A 24,574-nucleotide genomic window follows, 5' to 3' on the forward strand; every position below is an offset into this window, starting at 1 on the left:
ATCAGTCCAGAGAAAACTGAGTTGGCAGCACCCAGCTTTCTCCCTCCTTTCACACTTGCTGTGGTGTGAATACCATAGGAGAAACTGAATGACTGTGTTCAACTTAGGTAGTGCCATGTACCTCTATAGGTGCATTCATACTCTGGCTGCAGAGTTAATGTAAAAGGCTGTAGGATATAGAGTCTGTGGTTTTAATCTGAGGCAGGACCCAAACTGACATTGTAGCTAAATGAAGTGAGATCCCCGGAAGAGACAATACTCTCCCACTTCACTTTAGGGGTCAGACCATAACTCCAAGTTACAATCACAAATTTAGTTCTCCATATTATGTTGAAACAACTTTGGATAAACGCTAATGTGTGAAATCATCAGAAATAATGATCAACAGGCTGCTGGGGATAATCTGAGTCGGGGCCAGTTGGCTACCTCTTTTAATGTGACACAAGTCCAGGCACTAAATTCAGTGAGGTATATTCTTGATTAGAAGAGTAATTTTAAAGAGTTCATTTCTGGCTCAGATTATAATGAACTCATCCTAGTACAGCTCAAAGGTCATAATGTGCAAGCAATGTCTGGAATGCTGTTCAGCAAGGGGGTTTAGAAATACAAACTATTGAATTGCAGTATGTAATGTGCACACTCAAAGTAGCAAGACATTTTGTGCATCAAAAGCTCACACAGAACCAAGTAGCTGTGGACAAGTCAGGTTCATTTTGATCCTTGAAAGACAGATTTAATCACATTATTGTTAGAATGTTTCAAAGGCCTCATATTAAACAAAACAAAAATATTCCATATAATGTCATAGGACAGAACAATTACAGAAAAGCTGAACACATTCTTGGTAGGACTAGAAGCTTGACAAGTCGTTAAGGCATTCACAACCATGCCAAACACATCCCAACCAATTAAATTAGGGTGCTTGCTGCTGCTGTTGCTGTGGTGATAATGGCCCTTTGTTTCCTCTTTCCCATAATGTCCTGATGCTTTCGTCGAGTTTCTTTGATTACTTCTGAAAGGTGATCCGTTGTCGAAATAGATGATGAGGGCTTTTTGATGAGACAGGAGACTATTTTAACCTCCTTTGCCCAGAAGGCTCTAAATTAAGAAAGGAAACAAGACACATATATTTATGAAAAAAACAAATGTGAAGGGTAACCAAGGTCAATTAAGTGATTTGCTAGAAATGTGCTCGTGCGGTACGTCTACATTAGTTTCCATATTCTCATTAAGGTAATAGAATCCAATAAACACAATATATTCACCTAATGAACTTTTTATTGTTCTCATTTAGCTAATTGGCAATGTGCACAGTTCAAGACCAGCATTTATTGTCCAACCCTAATTGCCCCTGGAATTGCAAGGCCATTTTAGAATCAACCGCAGCAGGGCAGAGCAGGTAAGGACAGCAGATTTCCTTCCATGAAGGACGTTTGTGAACTTGATTGATTTTTACAACAATCTAGTAGTATCGTGGTCACCACTGCTGATACCAGCTTTTTATTTAGTTGTTTAAACAAATTCAAATCAGTGTCTCAGGGTCAATAGTCCATTTAGAGTCATAAAGCAATAAAGCACGGGTAGAGGCCCTTCGGCCCAACCAGTCCATGCTGACCACAGTGCCAACCCAGATAGTCCAAATTTCCTGCATTCAGCCCGTATCCCTCAAAGCCCCGCCCCTCTATGTACCTATTCAAGTGCTTCTTAAATGATACTATTGTACCTGCCTCAACCACTTCCTCTGGCAGCTCATTGCATATACTCACCACCCTATGTGTGAAAAAGTTGCTCTTCAGGTCCCTTTTAAATCCTTCCCCTCTCACCCCAAACCTATGCCCCCTAGTTTTGGACTCCCTTACTCTGGGAAAAAGACTGGTTCCATCCACTTTATCTATGCCTCTCATAATTTTTATACACTTCTATAAGGTTGCCTCTCATTCTCCTACGTTCCACTTGGCCAACGTCTCCCGATAACTCAGATAGTTCTGGCAACGTCCTCGTAAATCTTTCCTGCACTCTTTCCAGTTTAAACACATCTTTCTATGGATGTATGGTGGAGGGCATTCTGACTGGTTGCATCACAGCGTGGTATAGAGGCTCCAATGCACAGGATCACAAGAGGCTGCAGGGGGTTGTAGACTCAGCCAGCTCCATCATGGACACAACCCTCCCCACCTTCAAGGGCATCTTCAAGAGGCGGCACCTCAAGAAGGAGGCATCTATCACTAAGGACCCTCCCCATCCGGGACACGCCCTCTTCTCCTTACTACTACACAGGAGCCTGAAGACCCAAACTCAATGACTTAGGAACAGCTCCTTCCCTTCCACCATCAGATTTTTGAACGGTCCATGAACACTACTTCATTATTCCTTTGTTTGCACTATTTAATTTTGTAATTTATAGTAAATTTATGTCTTTGCACTGTACTGCTGCCACAAAACAACAAATTTCACGACATATAAGTCAGTGATAATAAACCCGATTCTGATCAGGGTGACCAAAACTCTACATAGCACTTCAAAGCTGAATTTCTCTGGAACCTGTCCAGTCACAACCACATTGCTAATGTGCACCGCCTTCTCTCACAGAAGAAAAACACTTCCTTCTCTTCATTAGATTGGAAATACAACTTTAGGGTACAAATGGAATATGGTGCAGAATAAATACAAAATAAATTTGTGTGGTCCAAGGGTATAAAATGGTGTCTTAGAGGGGTGACCAATGTTGGGCTGACAGGCCTTAATCACATCCCCAACTTTCCTTATGATATTTGATTCATCTCAGCAGAAATAGTGGCTTGAAGTAAAAAAGAGAAACAGAGGCACACAATGCTACTATTAGTAACAGAGCATTATCAGCTATTGTTTGCCTGTCTGCAGTTCTGCATCTCAAATGCCCATTGATTGTAGATGGATGGTTTAATCCTGACAGATCTACAATATTTGTAGCTTTGATGGGCTGAATGGTCTCCCCTAATTTCCTGTTCCCTTTTGTTCTTAAACCATGTTGCGATAGGAGTATTTTGCAAAGAACCACAAAACAAAATTTGTCCAGGAAGTAAAAGAAAAACTCGGGCAAAAGTCGTTCATCATCCAGAAACCAATTTACACTACACCTCTGAAACTTTGTAATGGTACCTAGACAGTAAAAAGAATTGCACTTCACACATCAAGAACAGAAAGTTATTGGACTTATGTAGGTGTCAAAATGTGCCTCATCACCCACTCTAAAAATAACAAGAAGATTAAACAAAATATTGCGCAACATTAGGTTCAGTTTTGGGAACCCAACTTCAAGAATGACATTCAGGGGTGCAGTGGTGGTGTAGTGGTTAAATTAGTGTACCAGTCATCCAATGGCCTAGACTGACAACCCAGAGTTCAAATCCTTGCATGGCAACTGTTGAACAAAATCAAGTTAATAACTTTGAACTTTACAAAAACCTAGTAACTAGTAATGATGAATGATAACATGGATTACTGTAAAAAATCATTCTGGTTCACAAGGCACTTCAGAGAAGGACATCCACAATCCTCACCTGGTCTGGTCTATATGCGGCTCCAGATGCACTCTGTTCATGGACAACTAGGGAGAGGCAATAATTGGTGGCCTTGCCAAAGGTACAAAGATCATAAAAAGTGAATAAACTAAAAATTGCTGATTGAAAGTGATGATATAGGGTAAGAGTAAATAGTCCATGGAGATGAAAAGGTTAAAGGATGATCTGACCAAGATATTTAAATAACAGTATAGAATGGTTACAAAGCAGCCTCTCTGTTTCAGGAATTGTGAACAAATGAATAATTGTAAATCAAGGAAGGGCTGCTCAAATCTCAGAATAGCATATATGTCACAAGATGCTTAAGAGATAGGCAAGTAATTAAGGAGTAAAAGAACTTTCATATATACAATGCCATTTTTTCCCCTCCCATGATTCCTAAAGTGCTTCAAGGCAACGAATTACTCTTGATGCAGTCTCTGCTATACTGCAGGCTACTGGCTCAGCCAGTAAAGGTCCCACAGCAGGAAATGAAAGACTGAATGATGTGTTATTTTGATTTTAGTAGTGTTGGTTTGAAAACGCAATGTTGAACAGGGCACCTGGAGAGTTTCCTTTTCCAACTTGAGTAATGTCATGGGAAATTGACACACAGCTGAGCAGCCAGAAGAGACCTCAGCCTAACATCTTATCTAAAATAAAGGTATTACAAGATACAAAGAGAAAAAAAACTGGAATTGAGATAAGATGAGATTTCTACACTGTGGAGTAAATTTACTCTGGAGTAAATGGATGGAAGCCTTGATATTCCAAATTGTTTAATCTAATGTTTCTTTAAATTATAGTTTGTTAACTTTATCTGCTTAGTAAGAATGTTTGCTCCAAAGTATATGACTTGTGTGCAATCAGATATTTAACACACATCTTATTTTGAATAACTTTTAAGTTTACTTGTTAGGACTGAGATACAAACTGGCACAGTTCCATAATACTGCAATGGCACAGATTTTGTTGTCAACATTAACTGTTGGTGCCACTCGTTCATCTTAGGCACTCTCTTGACATTGAGGATGACTTATTCTCACTCTGGTTTTGTGGTTTCTGAGGAGGCCAATGAGGCCCATGTGGAAACTGCAGTCTTCCACAGATGGGGCATGCAGATGGGTAGTTTGGGAGGTGACATGCCCCTTCTGCTGCTGAGGCAGGGCTTGTGTGTGCTCCTGATGAACGGCCTTGAGGTTCTTAATATCATCCTGAAAGCTCCTTCTCCACTTTGCATTGGCATAGGCCAGAGGTTCCCAGGAGTCAGTGTGGATGTTGCACTTCTTCAAGGAAAGTTTGAACACATCCTTGAATATTTTTCTCTGTCTGCCTGATATCTATCCCCATGCCAGAGCTTGGAATAGGGTGTCTGTTTCTGGTGTTGGGCATGTAAATGATGTGGCCAGCCCAATGTAATTGACTGAGAGTGACTGAGTGATACAAGGAATGTTGGCTTGGGAGAGCATACAGACAATGGTTTGCTTGTCCTTCCAGTTAATATTAGGGATTTTGCAGAGACAGCATTGGTGGGATTTTTTGAGTCCATCGAGATACCTGCTGTAGATAGTCCAGGTCTCTGGAGCCTATAGGTGGACAGGAATCACTACTGTCCAGAAGGTCATGAGGCCCTGATCTTCAAGTACCCTTTTCATCCATCTACTGAAGACGGTGTTAGTGCATTGAAGGCAGTGGTGAATGTTCATTACAATTACAATGGCACAGAGACTTTCTGTGGGCTTCAGTATTGGAACATGGGATAAGTACAATGTCAAAACAATGCAATGTCCTCTACAGAGGACCTGGGATGTGTGTGATCAGGGCAAACTCCTTAACCAATGAGACTGAATTAATCCTTTGTGGTCCATGTATCATTTGCTCCAGGAAGTGTTAAGTATGTACAGGTAAAGATGTAAAAGTTGTACAGGTAAAATATGTAAGAAATTTGTATTTGAATAGACAAGTACAAACCTCTTGTGGTGTGGTTGGTGCATAAATCTCGTAGTCTACTAGAGCAACAGTGGTCTCTGTCCTCCCATATGCTTCTAAGACTTGGATTACCTACAGCAAGTATCTCCAGGCACTGGAAAAATATGGTCTCTGCAAAATTGTCCAAATTTCCTGGAGAATAAACTAACCTATATCATTGTCCTTTTCCAGGCCAACATTCCCAATATTGAGGCCATAAATTACACTCAGTCAGCCATAGTGGGCAGGCCACTTCGTTTACATGCCTGACACAAGACTCCTGAAACAGACAATATATTGTCTGTTTGTCTGATCACTGTGGTCATTGTCTGATCACTGGGCAAATAGAGGAAAAGATTCAAGGATGTGCTCGCCCCTCTGAAGAAATTCTCACTGACTCCTGGGAATCTCTGGCCCACAATGGCTCAAAATGGAAAAGGAGCATTTGGAATGGTGTTGAGAACCTCGAGGGAATGCATCGGGGTCCCACAGAGGTCTGTATAAGCAGTGGACCACCTCAAGGACCACGTACCTAGTCACCACCTGCCCCATCTACAGCAAAATGTGCAGCTCCCACATTGAATTCGTGAGCCATCTCAGACCCAGAGCAAATCACCTGCAATCCCAAGGGATTGTCTAAGAGGAGAAGTGGTTAAGTAGAAGGAACGATCCACAACTTCCTGCCTTCAAGTATTTCAATCAGACTCTCTTGCCAAGATAATAACAAGCAAATTTTCTGGAGGACTGGCACTGACTGTACAGTGATGTTCTCTTTTGGCTTTGAAAAATATTGAACATTTGTCCAGAAAAGATAAACAGATCATTAAATAATAAAGGATACACATCCTTTATCAATACAGATCAATTTGCCATATCTCCTGAGCATTCTGTTTTTGTTTAAGTAACAATCACTGTTTCCCAGTAAACTGCTTCTCCTGTTCCTCCATAGTAATTACACCATAACACATTCAGTTACTTGGGTCACTCTCAGTTCTGTGCCTTTTTCACCTACATCACAACACCTCTAAGATATTTAGTGCAGCTGCCTAATAGCATCACAAGACTTTCAATAGTTTCAATATAACAGATGAAAATTAGTTTAATGCAGTAATTGAATATATTTGTTCTGTGAGCATTCATAGGCAGCATTGCACTATAATTACTTGATGGAATTGCTGCCTTGCATTTCATTGAGGTATTTATAAAACATACTGGCACCAGAACCGAGAGCTGCAACCAGAAGAGAAAAAAAAGCCTTATTTATTCATTCGAAGAATGTAAATCACCAGCAGAGCCAACATTTATTGTCTGTCACCAATTGCCCCCACACTACATGGCTGCTAGACCATTTCAATGGGCAGTTACATGTCAAGAATACTTGCAAGACTGGGTAATGATGCCAAATAGCAGGAAGGGTTATGAAAATCCAATAGCTTCACAATTATCATTATGAATTCTATCTTTTTACTCCAAAATATATTTAATTCCCAGCTCCTGTGACTTCGCTGGATCAAAAGACTAAACCAGTAGCGTAAACACTTTGTCACCATAAGCCACTGCTAGATTTAAAAGACGTTGAGATGGGAGGAGGCTCTTGTGGAAGATAATCATTGGCACCGAGCAGCTGGACAGAACGGTTTTTATCTGTGCTGCAAATTCTGTGTGGAAGCACGACCTTTTGCTAGAAAAATGCCGATTCCTTCAAAGATAGCCCTCTGGTGCACTATCCAAGTGAAGTGAGCAAGGCCCGTCATATCAGATCTTGTCTTATGAATGTGGTCACTGAACCATCAGGAAAAATCTACTGTAACATAATGACACTTTTGGGTGGAGCTTGGATGAACAAAATTGTCAGGAAACTCAAAAGATCAAGTTGAATTGATTACATGATGAAGTTAAAAGATATTAAAAAGAGCTAACAAATGAAGCACAGTTCACTGAAGTCTAAACATATCACACTGCATCCACTGCCCACCCGAATGCCTGTCTTCAGCTCTGTGGCTGGTATTACTGTGCTCACCTGTTTGGCATAGTTAATGCAGTGAACATACTGCTTGGCCAATGCAGAGCAGCTGAGAGTCTGGTCTGGGTACTGTCGATAGCAGCGGAGGACATCCTCCTGGAGCTCAGCACAGATGGGTCGAGACTTGTACCTCCTGGGGGAGAAAAACGAGATCAAGAAAAATTGGATTACAGTGAACAAACGGATTAACACAAGTGATGCAATATTAGATTGCACAGAAGTTTCATAGCAGCTAACACTTTGTACAAGGAGATGTGACATTCTGTAACCAGAGCCTGGTACCAGTGCAGTATGAACATACTTATGACTGCATCTGGATAATATTTTGGTAGAACTAGAACCATTTACACACAGTGTCCCCTGAGATCATGTTCTGCTTTAATCACACTAACCTGAAATGTTGCACAGAGGCAGGTCACAAAGATAAAGTTCTGAAACAAACCAGCACTCACTGATTTGCAGATCTCAACTATAATTACCTCTTCATTACATCTACACACAAAATACCAGATCTGATAACTGGTCTGCTCAAGGTTCTGTGGTGAAGTAGGGATGACAGAATTAGGTTCAGGTAATGCTAGCAAATAGGATGGAGTAGGGTTACAGCATGTAATGCCAGGGTTGTGGAAGAGAGGGGATGTCAGTTATGGATTGTTTTATTTTAGAAAAGAAAATCACACAGGCACTGTACATGATGATGGAACTCTGATATCCAGCAGTGTATAAACCTGTAACGTCCATCAGAAAGTAGCTCACTGCCAGCTTCTCAAGAGGAATTAAGGATGGACAACAACTGGTGGCCTTGCCAGTGACATTCGGATCCCAAGAATGAATTTAAAGTGTCACTGAGGTCCATGACAAAATGCTAAAGTTTCACTCGCTCTGTTAGGATTTCATTGACACCCACTTCCTTTGCACATCAATTAATCTGTGAATAAAATCAGAATCTACAGAGCAAACTACCATTTTGTAATCAATCTCAGATATGCTTTACTTTCTGTATAAACAACTAACAAAGAGCTAATTTTCATTTACAGTTGGTGTTGGCTGCAGATCAGAAATGGGTGTTAGACCAAGCAAAGCTAATTATATCAGTGCAAAGCCAATTGCCTGCTGTGCTGCTCTGGGGGAAAGTATCTGGAAATTTTAACCCAGGAAGAGAAGACAGCTCTCCCATTCTTCATAATTCACTAGTTATTGCCATTAAGCTGTAATTTCAGCACAAGTGTGAATTTAGAGCCCCAATATAAATGGGGTATTAGGCACACGACATCCAAATTCCCAGAGCGACTCTTAATGATAAATAGTTCCATCTGTTTGTCCACATGTGGAAACCAATTCAATCCAGCAATCAGAACAATTGTTCAGAAAGGCCAGAAATGGAATATGTTCAATTCGAGACGGATGTGAGCTACATGCATGCATGAGTCGCATATAGTTATCAGCTGTTTTCCAATACTGAGAAATAACAAGGCAATAAACAAACAGACCCGAACAATCCTTATTCATGTTAATAAACTGCTGCTGGAAAGAGTATTTTGAAAAATCATTTTTCAAAGCCCTCTCCCCAAGAAATACAAGACGATCAGAATCTATAATGATCCTATTTCACTGCAATTCAGTTTATATTTTTCAAAAACAATCTGTAATTCTTTTTGCTAGTTGTTGTCAATTACTGGAAGTTCTCTTGAAATCTACAGTTCAATTGGTTGTCACTCCAGATCCACCAATGTGCCAGGTCACAAAAGTAAGGATGTCTCGACTCGAAACTTCGACTGTCCATTTCCCTCCATGGATGCTGCCTGACCCGCTGAGTTCCTCCAGTGCTTTGTGTGTTGCAACAGATTCCATCATCTGCAATCTCTTGGGTCTCTATGGTGGCAGATTTCTTGTCAGAAGATTATTTTTGAAACAGATGATAAGCAATATTTTAGTGGTCTTTATGAATAAGTAAGTTTTATAAAGTCCAGATTATTAACTGAATTTAAATACAACAGGTGCCATGGTTTCTGGATTAGCTGTCTGGTAATTTAATCACTGTACACCTTATGGTGGTGGCACATTAGTTAAAGCACTGGAATTGTATCTAGATGGCTGGGCAAATAATCCAGAGAGCAGAGTTCAAATCCCACCACAGCACTTGTGGAATTTAATTTAAATAATAATCTGGAATTAGGAACAACAATAATAACTATGAATAAAGACCACAAAAACTACCAGAATAACATAAGGAAATGGTTCATTAAGGGAGGAAATCTGTTCTCTTCACCGATTATGGTCTGTATGTGACTCCTGATCCAGAGAAGTGTGGCTGAGTATTAAATGCCCCCTGAAATGGCCAAGTGTAGCACTCAGCTGGAGGTGGCTAACTGTCACCTGCTTGAAGGGCAGTTAGGGATGTGAGATAAATGCTGGCCTTTCCAGGTGCTCCCACATCCCCAGAAAAGAATTTTAAAAGACCCCTTTGGTTCCAATGGAAAGAAATCATGAAAAAAAAGGTCTGAATAAATGCTGCCTCAGGAGATTAGCAAACTGGAAAAGCTAATGTTATTGGAAAATAATGCAGATGCTCCAACCTGATGGTTGAAATTATTCAGCCAACTTGTAGAACATATTAAAATATAACAAAAATAACACACAGTAATAGTGGAACTGCTTTGGTTATACTGAGGATGTTAATGATGACAACACTGTTTAAGTTCTACTGAAACTTCAGATCCCTTTTTACCACAAAAGAAACACCTGCAACATATGCAGCACCTGTCCTTTCACCCCTTCCCTTCCCAGCAATCAGGGACCCAGACATTTTCCAGGTGAAGCAGCGATTCACTTGCACTTCTTCTGGTCCAGTGTACCGCATTCAGTGTTCACAATGCAGTCTCCTATACATTTGAGAAAGCAAACACAGGTTGGGTGATTGCTTTGCCAAACACCCGCATTCAGTCCGCTGGGGCAACCCTGAGCTTCTTGTTCCTTGCCATTTTAATTCTCCATCCCACCTCACTCTGACCTATCGGACTTGGCCTGCTATACTGTTGCATTGAGGCCCAATGCAAGCTCGAGGGACAGCACCTCATATTCCATCTGAGCACGTTGCAGCCTAATGAATTCTACAACTTCAGGTAACTTAATTTCCATCTGTGTCAGTTGTCCATTTGTGATATTGTGTTTTTTTCCTCTGGGAGTGGAGGACGTGTCCATTCCGATTTGCCAGGCACGTCTTTCTGCTCTGCACTTCATAATTCCTACTGTCTTGGTTCTTTTGTCCATGTTCTCACTCACTAACTGCTCCCATTCACTCACCAGGATAACCTCATTTACAGCTTATCTCTATGGTCACCCCAGTCACCCTATCAGAGATAACCCTCCTCCCCCACCCTCCCCGCAGCTCAACTCTCTTCTTTTGTCTCCTTCCCGGTACTGATGAAGGATGTTTGACCTGAAACATTAACTCTGCTTCTACTCCCACAAGTATGGCCTGAGCTGCTGAATATTTCCAGCATCCAGGGCACTTAGAATCATAGAACCATAGAACAATACAGCACAATACAGGCCCTTTGGCCCACCATGTTGTGCCGACCTTTAAACCACGCCTAAGACTATCTAACCCCTTCCACATATCCCCCTATTTTAAATTCCTCCGTATGCTAATCTAACAATCTCTTGAACTTGACCAATGTATCTGCCTCCACCACTACACCAGGCAGCACATTCCATGCACCAACCACTTTCTGGGTGAAAAACCTCCCTCTGATGTCTCCCTTGAACTTCCCACCCATTACTTTAAAGTCATGCCCTCCTGTATTGAGCATTGGTGCCCTGGGAAAGAAGCACTGTCTGTCTACTTTATCTGTTCCTCTTAATATTTTGTATACCTCTATCATGTCTCAAAAGCCCTAGCTCCCTTAGCCTCTCCTCATAATCCATACTCTCCAATCCAGGCAGCATCCTGGTGAATCTCCTCTGCACCCTTTCCAACACCTCCACATCCTTCCTATAATGAGGTGACCAGAACAGGACACAGTACTCCAAGTGTGGTCTAACCAGAGTTTTGTAGAGCTGCATCATTACCTTGCGGCTCGTAAACTCAATCCCACGACTTATGAAAGCTAACATCCCATAAGCTTCTTAACTACCCTATCCACCTGTGAGGCAACTTTCAGTGATCTGTGGATATGAACCCCCAGATCCCTCTGCTCCTCCACACTACCCAGAATCCTGCCATTAACCTTGTACTCCATCTTGGAGTTTGTCCTTCCAAAGCGTACCACCTCACACTTCTCCGGATTGAACTCCATCTGCCACTTGTCAGCCCAGCTTTGCATACTATCAATATCCCTCTGCAAGCTTCGACAGTCCTCTACACTATCCACAACACCACCGACCTTTGTGTCATCTGCAAACTTGCTAACCCACCCCTCTACCCCCTCATCCAAGTCATTAATAAATATCACGAAAAGTAGTTACATAAACTTTCCCATCATTGATTCAAAGGCTAATCTTACCTGCTGAAATGTCATCAGGATTAGCTAACTTTAATTCATCATTCCATTCTGACCCATCTATCTTTGGCCTCCTGCACTGTTACTATGCAAACTTGAGGAACAGCATCTCAACTTCCATCTGGGCACGTTGCAGCCTTCTGAACTCAATATGAAATCCTCCAGCTTTAGATTACTCACTCTTTCTGTATAATAACTTGCAACTTCTGCCTAACATTATTTTGGCTCAGTTTTTCTTCTGTTAATATAGTCCAACCTGCTGGGCATACCCCACAGCCTCACTAATAACAACACATAACAGACAAATAAATATAATCTGATTCTAGCTGCGACATTAACGCATTTGGTCTCGCCCTATCAGAGATACTCTCTTTGTTCTACCCGCCCCTCCCTATCTCCCTCACCTTCTCTGATGCTGAAAGCTAACATGTTTTCTCCTTTTCCTAATCCTGATGAAGGGTCTCGGACCGGAAATACCAACTGTTTCAATTTGCTCAGATGCTGCCTGACCCAAGTGTGTCTGGCAATTTATGTTTTTATTTAAGAACCTGCCTTAAAAATATTCAGAGACTCTGCTTCTACCTCACTTGGAGGAAGAGAATTCTGAAGACCCACAACGTAATCAGAGAAAAAAATTCTACCTCATCTGTCTCTGAAATGGGTGACTCCTGATTTTCTAAATTCTCCCACAGGAGGAAACATTCTCTTGCATCCATCCTGTCAAAATCCTCAAAGATTTGCATGTTTCAATCAAGTTGACTCTCTTTCTTCTAAACTCCAGCAGATACAAACCTACCTCGTCCAACCTTTCCTCATAAGTCAATCTAGCACATTCCAGATATTAGTCTTGTAAAACCTTCCCTGAACTGCCTGCAATATATTACATTCATCATTAGATTAGGGGGTCAATACTGTACACAGTACTCCAGATGTGGTCTCACCACTGCCCGATATAACTGAAGCACAAACTCCCTCCTTTTGTATTCAACTCCCCGAGCAATAAACAATACCGTTCTACTAGCTTTCCTAATTACCTGCTGTAACTGCATACCAGTCTTTTGAGAATTATGCTCTAAGATGCCCAGATCCCTTTGCACCTCAGATCTCTGCAGTCTGTCACCACTTAGATAATATATTTTTATATATTTCCTGCCAAAATTATCAGTTCACATTTTCCTGCATAATGCTCAATTTGCCAGATGTGGTCTCATCAATGTTTTATACAACATAATCCCTCTCCCTTTGCACTCAAACCTCTAGTAATTGTCTGATTTTTGCCTACACACTCATCCTACATTTATCCTTTATATTTTAGTCTCCTTTTGCTTTCTTCACACCCTACCTTTGCATCATAAGCAAATCTAGCAACCATATCTTTGGTGCCTTCATCCAGGTCACTTATATAAGGTGTAAAATGTTGAGACCCCACCTTTAATTTCCTCCAGCACCCCTCTCATTACATGTTGCCAACTAAGAAAAGACCCATTCATGCCTAGTCTGTTAATCAGCCAACCTTCTATCCACGCCAATGTTACCTCGTACGCTTTTAGTTTTTTTCTTTTTCTTTTATTTTTCTCAGTAACCTTTGATGTGGCGCCTTATCAAATGCCTTCCGGAAATCCAAGTGTAGTAAATGAAACTTAAGAGTCTGCAGTGAATTTGAACTTCTGTAAAGCTCTATGTTATTCTGCATTATTCAGTTCCTTTGATTGTTATCAAATTCTTTGTGAAGGCTTGTTTTTTTTTGTTAAGCAGACATGAGCAGCAGCAGCTGTTAGTTGCTAATTGCCAATGCCAATTCATTCCTTTCAAACAAATGGCATACAAGAGCTTCAAACTAACTGATTCCAGGATAGCATTTTATATGTATTCAGGCTTGCATATATTTCTCTCCCATTCACAGTCAACAATACTCTACAGCTGCACTATATGAACAGAGAGTACACCACCAGCTTGTGTTCACTGAATCTTTCTTCACTGATTAAATATTCCGACAAAATTAGAAGCTTATCGTAACTGGACATTAACCAGAACTTAGTCCTGCAGAAAGAGGCTTCCAGAAAACAAGAGTCAGTTAATGAGTCACACAGTCCCTTTGGACATAACTTAACCACTTTCACTGAGTCCATATCCACTTTCCACCTTCAACTCCAAACCAATTGGCAAAGTGCTCATTCTACCCATCCTTCCAGCAAACTCTTTCATTATTTAGAAGAACTCCACTCGGAGTGCGAGGAGGTATTGACCCCATCCACTTACCATACAAGTCATAATTCACAGGTTTACCTGTAGGAAAACTCAATCACATATTTTCAATTAGACGATTGGTTCAATACTGTTTTGTTTGTATTTTTGCAGATAAGTGGTTATGTTCCTTTTTGCTACACAAATATTTTGTTTGCATAATTTATGAAATGATAGAGGGAGGATCAAACATGATTGCATACACGGTACACTATATACGATTGAAAATATACTTTCTTTACTTCAGCATCAAGAGAAGTCATAAAGGAAAGAATCAGAGTACAAAGAAGACATGGGACTTGGATTACTTCAGCTGTGCAGCATACATTGACAAGCAGCTTTTAATGTTCTGGGACACAAGGTTAAGTTACTTTTATTCATATGAGATGCAGATAAATTCACAACAAATTAAATTTTAACAAAAAGTAATAAGAATGTGGATGGTGTAGCCCGGATCAAACTGTCAATCACTGAGATTAATTCTTTCATTTCGAACAAATTAAATAATTCTTCAAATGTTGCATGGATATGGAAGAATATAATTGATGTATTAGGAGAATGTAACAAGGCTGTAATTTAATTGGGAGATACCACATGATGTCAAAAATGGCAATAGTTGATTACACCATCATCTGAATCCAGAGATTGAATTGCAGCTCACATGTTAAACAAGGACTATTTGTGATGTTTAAAAAACCTAAAGTGGATTTCTATCTTAAGGCATCTGTGATAAACCAACAAAATCAGCTGCTCCTGAACATTATCCTGTAATGTCTGCTGGGAAGTGAGAGTCTGGCTGTTTAGAGAGGACACTCTTGGCTTGGATGGCCATTCGTACATAAACTCATACATGGACGGCACCAACTTGGGTGAGACAGCCATACTTTCTACTCCTGCAAACCTGTGCTGCCGGAGTTAGTGTTTATTGCACCTCAGTCTTTCTGCTGGAATGCTGCTAATCTACAGGACAAATGTAAAAACTGTCAACCTATGTTGCCTCCTCACCAGAACCAATATCACCCCAACTTCAGTCATTGAGCTGCACTACACAGAGAATGCTTGAATGAGTGCATGTTTGAAGACCAAACTCCAAGTAATCACTCACTTATTCATTGAAGCATACCAACCTGAGCCACACTACGATATGTACGATATACTGAGAACCTTGAGTATCTTCGTTGGGAGGTAGCAGAAACCCAGAATAAATGGTGGAAGGAGAACACTATGGCTCAGTCTACCCTATTTGGCAGAGTGTATGGGTCTCGCATTAGCCACTCAAAATCCATAGGACTGGAGTGGAAGCAAGTCAAGGGAAGGACAGAAGAAGCAGAAGAAATGTGAATCCGCAGGAAAGCATTTTCTTTCAGTAATGACCCTGCCTTTTCTAGTATTTAATTTAGCCTCCTCATCCTTCCCACACCACGTTGTACATATAATAGCCTCAAAATTCAGACATCATACTTAAATCACCATTGCAAAACAATCCTCATGAAAAGCCAAAGGTTGTCAGGCATATTTTCCTGAAGCCTAAAATTAAAAACGATGCACTAACATGTACATACTAAAGTGCAATGGACTGGGCTGAATGTACAAACTGCAACTATTGAGGTGGCAAGACAGTACCTGCCTCAGATAGACAGAATTAATGAAGTGACCCAACCCGAGGCCACCTATCTGTGAGCAGCCTTTTTAGATGCACCTCAACTTTGAAAGTGCAACCTTTTGACTTGCTTCCAAACCTTTAGTCAGAATGTTGCTCTCCAGCCATCAACTTCACAAAAATATCCAGTTTCTCTCAGATTTTCTAGGGAGGTCCAAAAGATCAGCTGATCAGTGGGGTGCATTTTCTAAAACAACTTTGCCATTCTTCAGTCGTTATGTTGAAACTTAAGAACTGTACAATTCTGGTCTCTGCATTAATGAAAGGATATAAAGGCAGTGTAGAAGGGACAAAGAAACTTTCAAGGATGGCACCAGAACTGTGAACTCACTGAATAGGCTCTTTCCTCTCGAAAAGTAATGTTGAGGAGTGACTTCATTGAGGTCTTTAAAATTCTGAAGCAGTTTGACAGGATGAATGTAGAGATGACATAGAGTAGACATGACAAGGAGTCCAACTATAAATGTCTACAAATATAATACATTCAGTACTAAATTCAGCAAAGAATTTAGGAGTAATTTCTTTACCAAGAGATTGGTTAGAATTCAGAGCTCCAATTCATGGAGTGGCACCTTTAACAGGAGTTAGATAAATCAAGGACAATGAAAGTAACAGAAGGATACATTAATAGGGTTGGACAAAGTAGAGTGAGAAGAGGCTTGTTTGAGCCATAAACAGTGGCATGGACCAACGAGGTATGATAGCAGAGAGAGGAAGTTGACCAGTATCCAGAAGCCTGTGCTAGTGAGCTGGAGGCATGAGCTTGAATCCCATCAAGGCAGCTGGGGAATTCAAATTAAATAAAAATGGAATAAACATCAGTCTCAATCATGGTGACCAGGAAACAATTGGATTGTCACAAAACACCATCTGTTCGGCTTTTTAGGTCTGAGATCAGGTTCAATAGAGAACATGATCTGCCATTCCATAAGTGAACTTTGACATCAACTATATTTTCCCAGATTAGCTTTACATCCCTGAGTTCTCTTCTGCCCAAAAAATCAATTTCAATCTCGAATCTATTCGTCGACTGAACAACGGGAGTTATATTAGGATAGAAGACTCCAAGCTTCTCCTCAACTTAGACCAAAAAAGCCTCCAATCATCCTGAGGCTTTAAACTCTTATTCCAGTCTCTCCGTGTAACACAGATAATGATGAATGCCTGTGAAACCACACCTCAGCAGAGGTCAGCCAGCTATGGCGAGGGAGGGAGAAAACGATCATTTAGTGCAATGGGGGGAGAGTGGGGAAGGGCAGGGTAAATGAAAAAGAAAACCATTTATTTTTTGAAACAGAGTCTGGTACTCACCAAATTTCTGACCATACAGTGCAGAAACTAAATAAGAAGGAGCTAGCCCTGTTCTACTGTTAAGTACTGAGCAGATTTTCCCTCCATTCTTTGTAAGTTCCAGAAGATACTGTGAAATTCTTTAAGGAAAAAGATAAGGTTGGCATTTTCTAAAAATGTTTCTCACGACTTAACATAAATCACTTAGAGCAGCAAAGTGAGAAAGAGAACAGGAAATCTAATCTCCGTGACTCTGGTATTAGTATTTATAATGCTAAATAAATTAAATCAAACAGGACAAAAATGGATTGCTTACAAAAAGCTCTAGAAAACCATTTGTCCTGCTAGTTTCTTAATAAGATTAGTGGGATTTACAGAACAGCACTAAGTGTTGCATTTAAGATGTATTGGTGCCTGTAGTTATTAATGTTGTGATGTACAATTTCACTGAAGATATTAACTGCATATTACTGGGGTGGAGAGAGCTTCATTTCCTGAACAAGGAGAAAATGTTTAAACTAAGAAAAATATATAGTATTATAGTGGATAAAGACGATTCCTGGTGTTGTCCTAAGCCACATTGAACAGAGAAGTCATTAGCTGATACATGTGAAATTAGGGGACACTATTGAAGTTCTACCAGTGACTCAATGATTGGCTTCAGTCCCTGGTCTCCATAATCGCACAATTCCAGCGCCAATCACTCTATTAATTACCTGCAATGATCCATATATCACTCGATTCTCCACCCTTAAACTCATGTTGCTGGATTCCCTTTGTGCTCACAGATCTATACATCAGCCTTGAATACACCCAATAAATACCAGATTCACAAGCCCTTGGATGAAGGATTTTCTTCTCATTTCAGTGTTAAATAGTTGATCCCCTAATTCTAAATCCATCTTAGTTTCAGACAGCCCAACCAGAGAAAGTGTATCAGCATTTATCTTGTCAATCACTTCAGAATCTTCAATGTCTCAATTAGATCCCCTCATTCTTCTAAACTGCAGTGAGAATAGGACAATCTCTCTCAATATCTCATCACAGGATAAGCCCCTCTTCTCAGGAATTGATCAAGTAAATTTATACCACACCAATCCAAAGGCAAGTATATCCTCCCTTACTTATGAAAATTCCCAGGTGAAGTCTCACAAAAATCCTCTACTGATGCTTCCTTAACTTTGCTCTCCATTCTTTTGGCAGTAAAGGTCAACATACCATTTACTTTCTTGTTGGTTTGCTCCAGCTGCACGAACCTGCACCCCAAGATCCTCTTGTAACACTTTTTCGAGCCTCTCACCATTTCAAAATACTTCGACACTAGTACCGTAGAACTGCCTGTCTAGATGGGTTTCACTTCAACTGAACTGATTGAGTAACTAAGGCAGCAGATAAGATTTTAAACAACATAGCGAGGTGGGGCATTGGGCATGGAGCAAGAGAGGGTTCTGATCAGGGAAAATGTAGAAAGCTAATGAGAAAGAGAAAAAAAGTTAAGTTAAATGGATAATGATAACAAGAATGTTGTGAAGGGACAGCATACAAGCATATTAGGATGCCTCCAATTAAAGTCAAAGCGGCAAAGAAGGACAAAACTGAATGCACACAATATTCACAAGACAGGTGAATTAACGGCATGATCAGAAATAAATGGGTGTGATCTAAAACCAACATAGAAATTTAGTTACCAAGTTTGGGAATTAAACACTCTAGGATTCAACTTTTAGAAGAAATAGACAAAATGGAAAAGGAGGACATAATAAAGGGTGCAGTGAGAAAGGATCTTAGCTGAGAAAATCAAGCAGTAGGATCAGTTTGGCTGGAGCTAAGAAAGAACAAGAGGCAGAAAACATTTGTTGTCTACAGATCTCTACACCTCCAAATGGCAGTGGTAACGCAAGGGGCAAGATAAACCAAGAAACTGGAATCACATGTAACAGAAGAAATACAAGATAATGGGGAATCTTAAACTATATACTGACAAGGCATAGCAAGGTACCAGTAATAGTGTAGAGGATGAATTCATGGAGTAGATATAAAAATGGTTTTCTAGACCTGTACATTTAGAAACCATTAGGGAACAGGCTACTTTAGATATAGCATTGTGCAATGAGAAAGAGTTAATTTATAATCTTGTAATTTATAGGCCTTCATGATCACAATACGACAGAACTGTACATAAAAATTGATAGTGATCTAGTTCAATCTGAAACCAGGGTCTTATATCATGAATTGGATAGGGAAAACACTTTAAAAGGCATGATAATAGACAACAGGTAACATTTAAAGAATTAATGCACAGCTGATGACAAATATATATCCCTTCAAAGGCATAAAAATTGATCCAGTTGTGGATAAAAAGAGAGTAAAGAGCATTAGATCTAAAGAAAAAGCTTAAAATGCTTCCAAGAAGAGCAATATGCCTCAGAATTAGAAAAGGTGCAAATTTAGGAAAGGTCCAAGTTATTGTTAAGGAAAGGGAAAGTGAAACACGAGAGTAATGTGGTGAGCAATGTGAAATGGACAGTTCATGCTTCTATAGATATGGAAGTAGGTAAAAATTAGCAAAAGAAAAATTGGCTTCCTTACAGACTGAGAGAAGAGAAATTAATCGGGGAATAAGGAAGCACCAGAGAACTCAAACAAATATTTTGTGATGGTAGACACAAAAATGCACCCTAAGAACTTGAGGCAAAGAATTTAGCATCAAGAAAAATAAATTATTGGAGAAATTAGTGGGACTGTAAACCGATAAATCTCCAGGACCTGATGACCTGTATTCTAGGGTTTTGAAAGTGGTGACTATGGATAAGATAAGACATTTATTTATTAGTCACATGTACATCGAAACACACGGTGAAATGCATCTTTTTGTATTACTGAGAATGTGCTGGGGGCAGCCTGCAAGTGTTGCCACTCTTCCGGTGCCAACATAGCATGCCCACAGCTCCTAACCTGTATGTCTTTGGAATGTGGGAGGAAACCGGAGCACCTGGAGGAAACCTATGCAGACATGGGGAGAACATACAAACTCCTTACAGACAGCGGCTGGAATTGAACCTGGGTCGCTGGCGCTGTAATAGCATTATGCTAACCGTTACACTACCGTGCCACGTACAGTATGGAGAAAGGCCCCTCAGACCACCCAGTCCACGCTGACCGTCAGGCACCAATCCTATGCTAACCCCTTATTCTCCCCATTTTTCCATCAACTTCCCCCAGATTCTACCACTCACCTTCACACAAGGGACAATTTACTGTGGCCAATTAACCTACCAACCCACAAGTCTTCGGAATGTGGGAGGTAACTGGAGCACCCAGAGGAAACCCACTCAGACACAGGACAAACATGCACATTCCATACAGGTAGCATTGGAGATCAGGAATGAACCTTCAGGAATTGGATCTGTGAGGGAGCAGCTCTACAAGCTGCACCACTGTGGTGTCATCATCCATAATTCTAGACCTGTTCTCACAAACTGGAAGGCAGTGAACATGACCCCAAAACCTAAGAAAGGAGAGAGGAAGAAAGTGGAGAACTACAGCTCAGTTTGCTTCACATCAATAGCAGGGAAAATGTTAGAAAAATATTAAAACATTTAAAAATATTAAAGTATTAATTATACACAATGCTCAAATGTTACCTTGTTCCTTTACAGCCCTTCTTCTGCAGTGAAATGGACTCAATCCTCTTGCACTGGGTCCACCCTGACAACTGCCCGAAGTTGAATGCTTTGGCATTGAATTCCATGACGATATTTGACACAGAACACCAGCACAAACCTGGCAAACACTTGTCAGGAAGTTCAGGATTTCTGTATTTGCATACACTTGCTTGGGAATCCTGAACTTCCTGACATTTAAATGGAAAAACCTGGGCCAGCAGGTGTAGTTAAAAAAATGTGTAAACCATCTGAATGTTTGCTGCACTTGTTGGCTTTGCACTGAGAGTCAGGAGACGACTGAAACAAATGAGGCATCATATCTAAGCCTTCATGTTAAAAGCCATAGGTTGCAAAATAAATTTACTGAAAACAATGAGTAGAACAGAAATGAATGAAGCATGGAAACAGTTGGAAAACTGGGTAAAAACTGTACACAAGGGAGAGTATTCCTGCTGTCCTCATTTTCAGAGTAATGAATAAATATGCAAGATATACTGCTTAAAACACTACTTTTCTTTCAGCACTGAAAGGAACCAAAGTAAATGAATTTTGAAACTGATTAACTGAGTTTGTAATCTCTCAGTGTGATAGACTAAATATCAAAATAGCGCAAGTTGATGGCCAAGACTTTGTAAATCCTTTTCAAAGCACTGAAAATGAAACCAATGCTCCTTTTGTCATTTCATATTCAAGTCTTCAGTGCAAGTCGTGCAAAAAGTTAATTAAATATTGTTGGAAGTAAAAATCTTTTAGGGGATATGGTGCAAAACCCTATTTTGATTTGAATCCCTTCTAATTCTAAAATAGGAATCGACCAATGATTATCCCAACAAATCAATAATCATCCCTACAGATCAATAATTGCCCCAGCGGAAGAATTTGCTGTTAGTTTTAAATGATTAGGTCTGTTGTTTGGGATCCAGCTCGCTGTCCGAATAGCCACGCACAGTGTTGGGCAGGACTCAGTGACCTGATCTGGATACAGAGATCCATACTTCCATTCCTGTGAGACGTCCTTCAATGTGAACAGGATATCAAGTGACGTTTCCTGAGACCCAGCCCCAGGACAATATTTTGGCAGCTTGCTGCTGACCAAGGCCTTTCAATTGTTTTAAAGCATCACCAATGATCAAAAACATTTAAAATTAGTTAAAATAGGCTTAAATAATTAAAATATTTAAAAAATTAAAATATTGTGATAAAAATAATGAAAAATAAACAGTTTGCTTTTTACTCAGGATCAGCGACTCCATTCATACCAATGGTGTTATGCCATTCAGGCCACTCACGTCCAGCAGAAGAAGAGGAGGTCAAATGTCAATCATCTGACTCTGTGTTTGACTGTGACTTCTACTTTTCAACGAATCTGTGGAAGTTAGAGATGAAGTGGACAGTGGGGAGGAGATAGCCAGCGACTGACATCGGAACTACCAGCAAAGATGAATATGATAGAGCCCAAATCCCAAAATCACATGCAAATTCTTAATCAAGTGGTATTAAATGCTGATGCTTCAGTTCACTGTTTCGAACAGACCCATAGTCCTCTACATTGCTAATTCCAGCATTAGCACAGGAAAAGCAGAGCAAAGGGTGAGTGGTTTCCTGCAGGAATGGAGATGGATAGGTAAGAGCAAGGAAAATCATGTGGCATAACAACTGGGTCTTCCGTACCATCAATTACAAGAACAATACTGAGGGATGGAAAGCTAACAGGGTCCTGGCAAATCGCATAATTAGGGCTGTGGATAGGGCTTTAAACTAAATAGTAGGGGGTGGGTTCAACAGGCAGGTGGGCAGAGGGGACGGGGTGGCTCTGTCAGTAAAAAACAAAATCAAATCCTTAGCAAGGAATGACATGGGATTAGAAGATGTAGAATCCTTGTGGGTAGAGTTAAGAAACTGCAAAGGTAAGAAGACCCTGACGGGAGTTAATATACAGGCCTCCGAATAGTAGCCAGGATGTGGGGTACAAATTACAACAGGAAATAGAAAAGGCATGTAAAAAGGGCAGTGTTATAGTGGTCATGGGAGATTTCAATATGCAAGTAGTTTGGGAAAATCAGATTGGTACTGGATCACAAGAGAGGGAATTTGTAGAATGCCTATGAGATGGGTTTTTAGAGCAGTTTGTGGTCGAGCTAACTAGGTAAAAGGCAATTCTGGATTTGGTGTTGTGCAGTGAACCAGATTTGATTAGGGAGCTTCAGGTAAAGGAACCCTCAGGACACAGTGATGATAATATGGTAGAATTCACACTACAGTTTGAGTGGGAGAAGCTAAAATCGGATGTATCGATATTACAGTTGAGTAAAGGTAACTACAGAGGCATGAGAGGGGAACTGCCCAAAGCTGATTGGAAGGGGACCCTGGCAGGGATGACAGTAGAGCAGCAAAGGCAGGAGTTTCTGGGAGTAATTCAGAAGACACAGGATCATTTCATCCCAAAGAAGAAGAAACATTCCAAAGGGAGGATGAGGTAACCGTGCCTGACAAGGGAAGTGAAAGACAATATAAAAGCAAAAGAAAGGGCATACAATATTGCAAAAATTAGTGGGAAACTGGAGGACTGGGAAGCTTTTAAAAACCAACAGAAGGCAACTAAAAAAGCAATAAGGGAAGAAAAGATGAAATATGAAGGTAAGCTAGTCAATAATATATAAGAGGATACCAGAAGATTTTCAGATATATTAGGAGTATAAGAGAGACAAGAGTGGACATCAGACTGCTGGAAAATGACACTGGAGAGGTAATAATGAGGAACAAAGAAATGGTGGATGAACTGAGTAAGTATTTTGTGTCAGTTGTCACTGTGCAGGACACCAGCAACATGCCAGAAATTTGAGAGAGTTAGGGGGCAGAGGTGAGTGTAGTCACTATTACTAAGGAGAAGGTGCCTGGGAAGCTGAAAAGTCTGAAGGTAGATAAGTCAGCTGGACCGGATGGACTCCATCCCAGGGTTCTGACAGCGGTAGCTGAAGAGATTGTGGAGGCATTAGTAGTGATCTTTCAAGAATCACCAGGTTCAGAAATGGTTCCAGAGGACTGGAAAATTGCAAATGTCACTCCGCCCTTTAAGAAAGGAGGGAGACAAAAGATAGGAAATTATAGGCCAGTTAGCCTGACTTCAGTGGTTGGTAAAATGTTACAATCCATTATTAAGGATAAGGTTTCGGGGTACTTGGAAGCACGTGATAAAATAGGACAAAGTCAGCATGGTTTCCTTAAGGGGAGATCTTGCTCGACAAATTTGTTGGAATTCTTTGAAGAGGTAACAGGCAGGATAGATAAAGGAGAGTCAGTGGATGTTGAATTTTCTTGAATTTTCAGAAGGCCTTTGACAAGGTGCCGCACATGAGGCTGCTAAACAAGATAGGAGCCCATGGTATTACAGGAAAGGTACTCGCATGGATAGAAGATTGGCTGACTGGCAGAAGGCAGAGAGTGGGAATAAAGGGGGCCTTTTCTGGTTGGCTGCCAGTGACGAGTGGTGTTCCCCAAGGGTCAGTGTTGGGTCTGCTACTTTTCATGTTATATGTCAGTGATCTGGAAGATGGAATTGACGGCTTTGTGGCCAAGTTTGCGGATGATAAAAATAGGTGGAGGGGCAGGTAGTGTTGAGGAAGCAGGGCGTCTGCAGAAGGACTTGAACAGGTTGGGAGAATGGGCAAAGAGGTGACAGATGG

General features: G+C 40.6%; 1 protein-coding gene across 1 annotated transcript in view; it reads right to left on the reverse strand.

Annotated features, from left to right (window-relative positions):
- Positions 1-707: 707 nt before the first annotated feature.
- Positions 708-24,574, reverse strand: part of chchd3a (coiled-coil-helix-coiled-coil-helix domain containing 3a) — a 234,943-nt gene continuing 211,076 nt past the window's right edge. Inside the window, exons 7-8 of the mRNA XM_052034229.1 lie at positions 7,528-7,663; positions 708-1,098 (exon numbers count right to left, since the gene is read on the reverse strand). Coding sequence (XP_051890189.1) covers positions 1,075-1,098; positions 7,528-7,663 — 160 coding nt within the window. The 3' untranslated portion in view covers positions 708-1,074. The remainder of the gene's footprint in view (positions 1,099-7,527; positions 7,664-24,574) is intronic.

Source organism: Pristis pectinata, chromosome 19 (genome assembly GCF_009764475.1).
Source record: "Pristis pectinata isolate sPriPec2 chromosome 19, sPriPec2.1.pri, whole genome shotgun sequence".
Classification (NCBI taxonomy): domain Eukaryota; kingdom Metazoa; phylum Chordata; class Chondrichthyes; order Rhinopristiformes; family Pristidae; genus Pristis; species Pristis pectinata.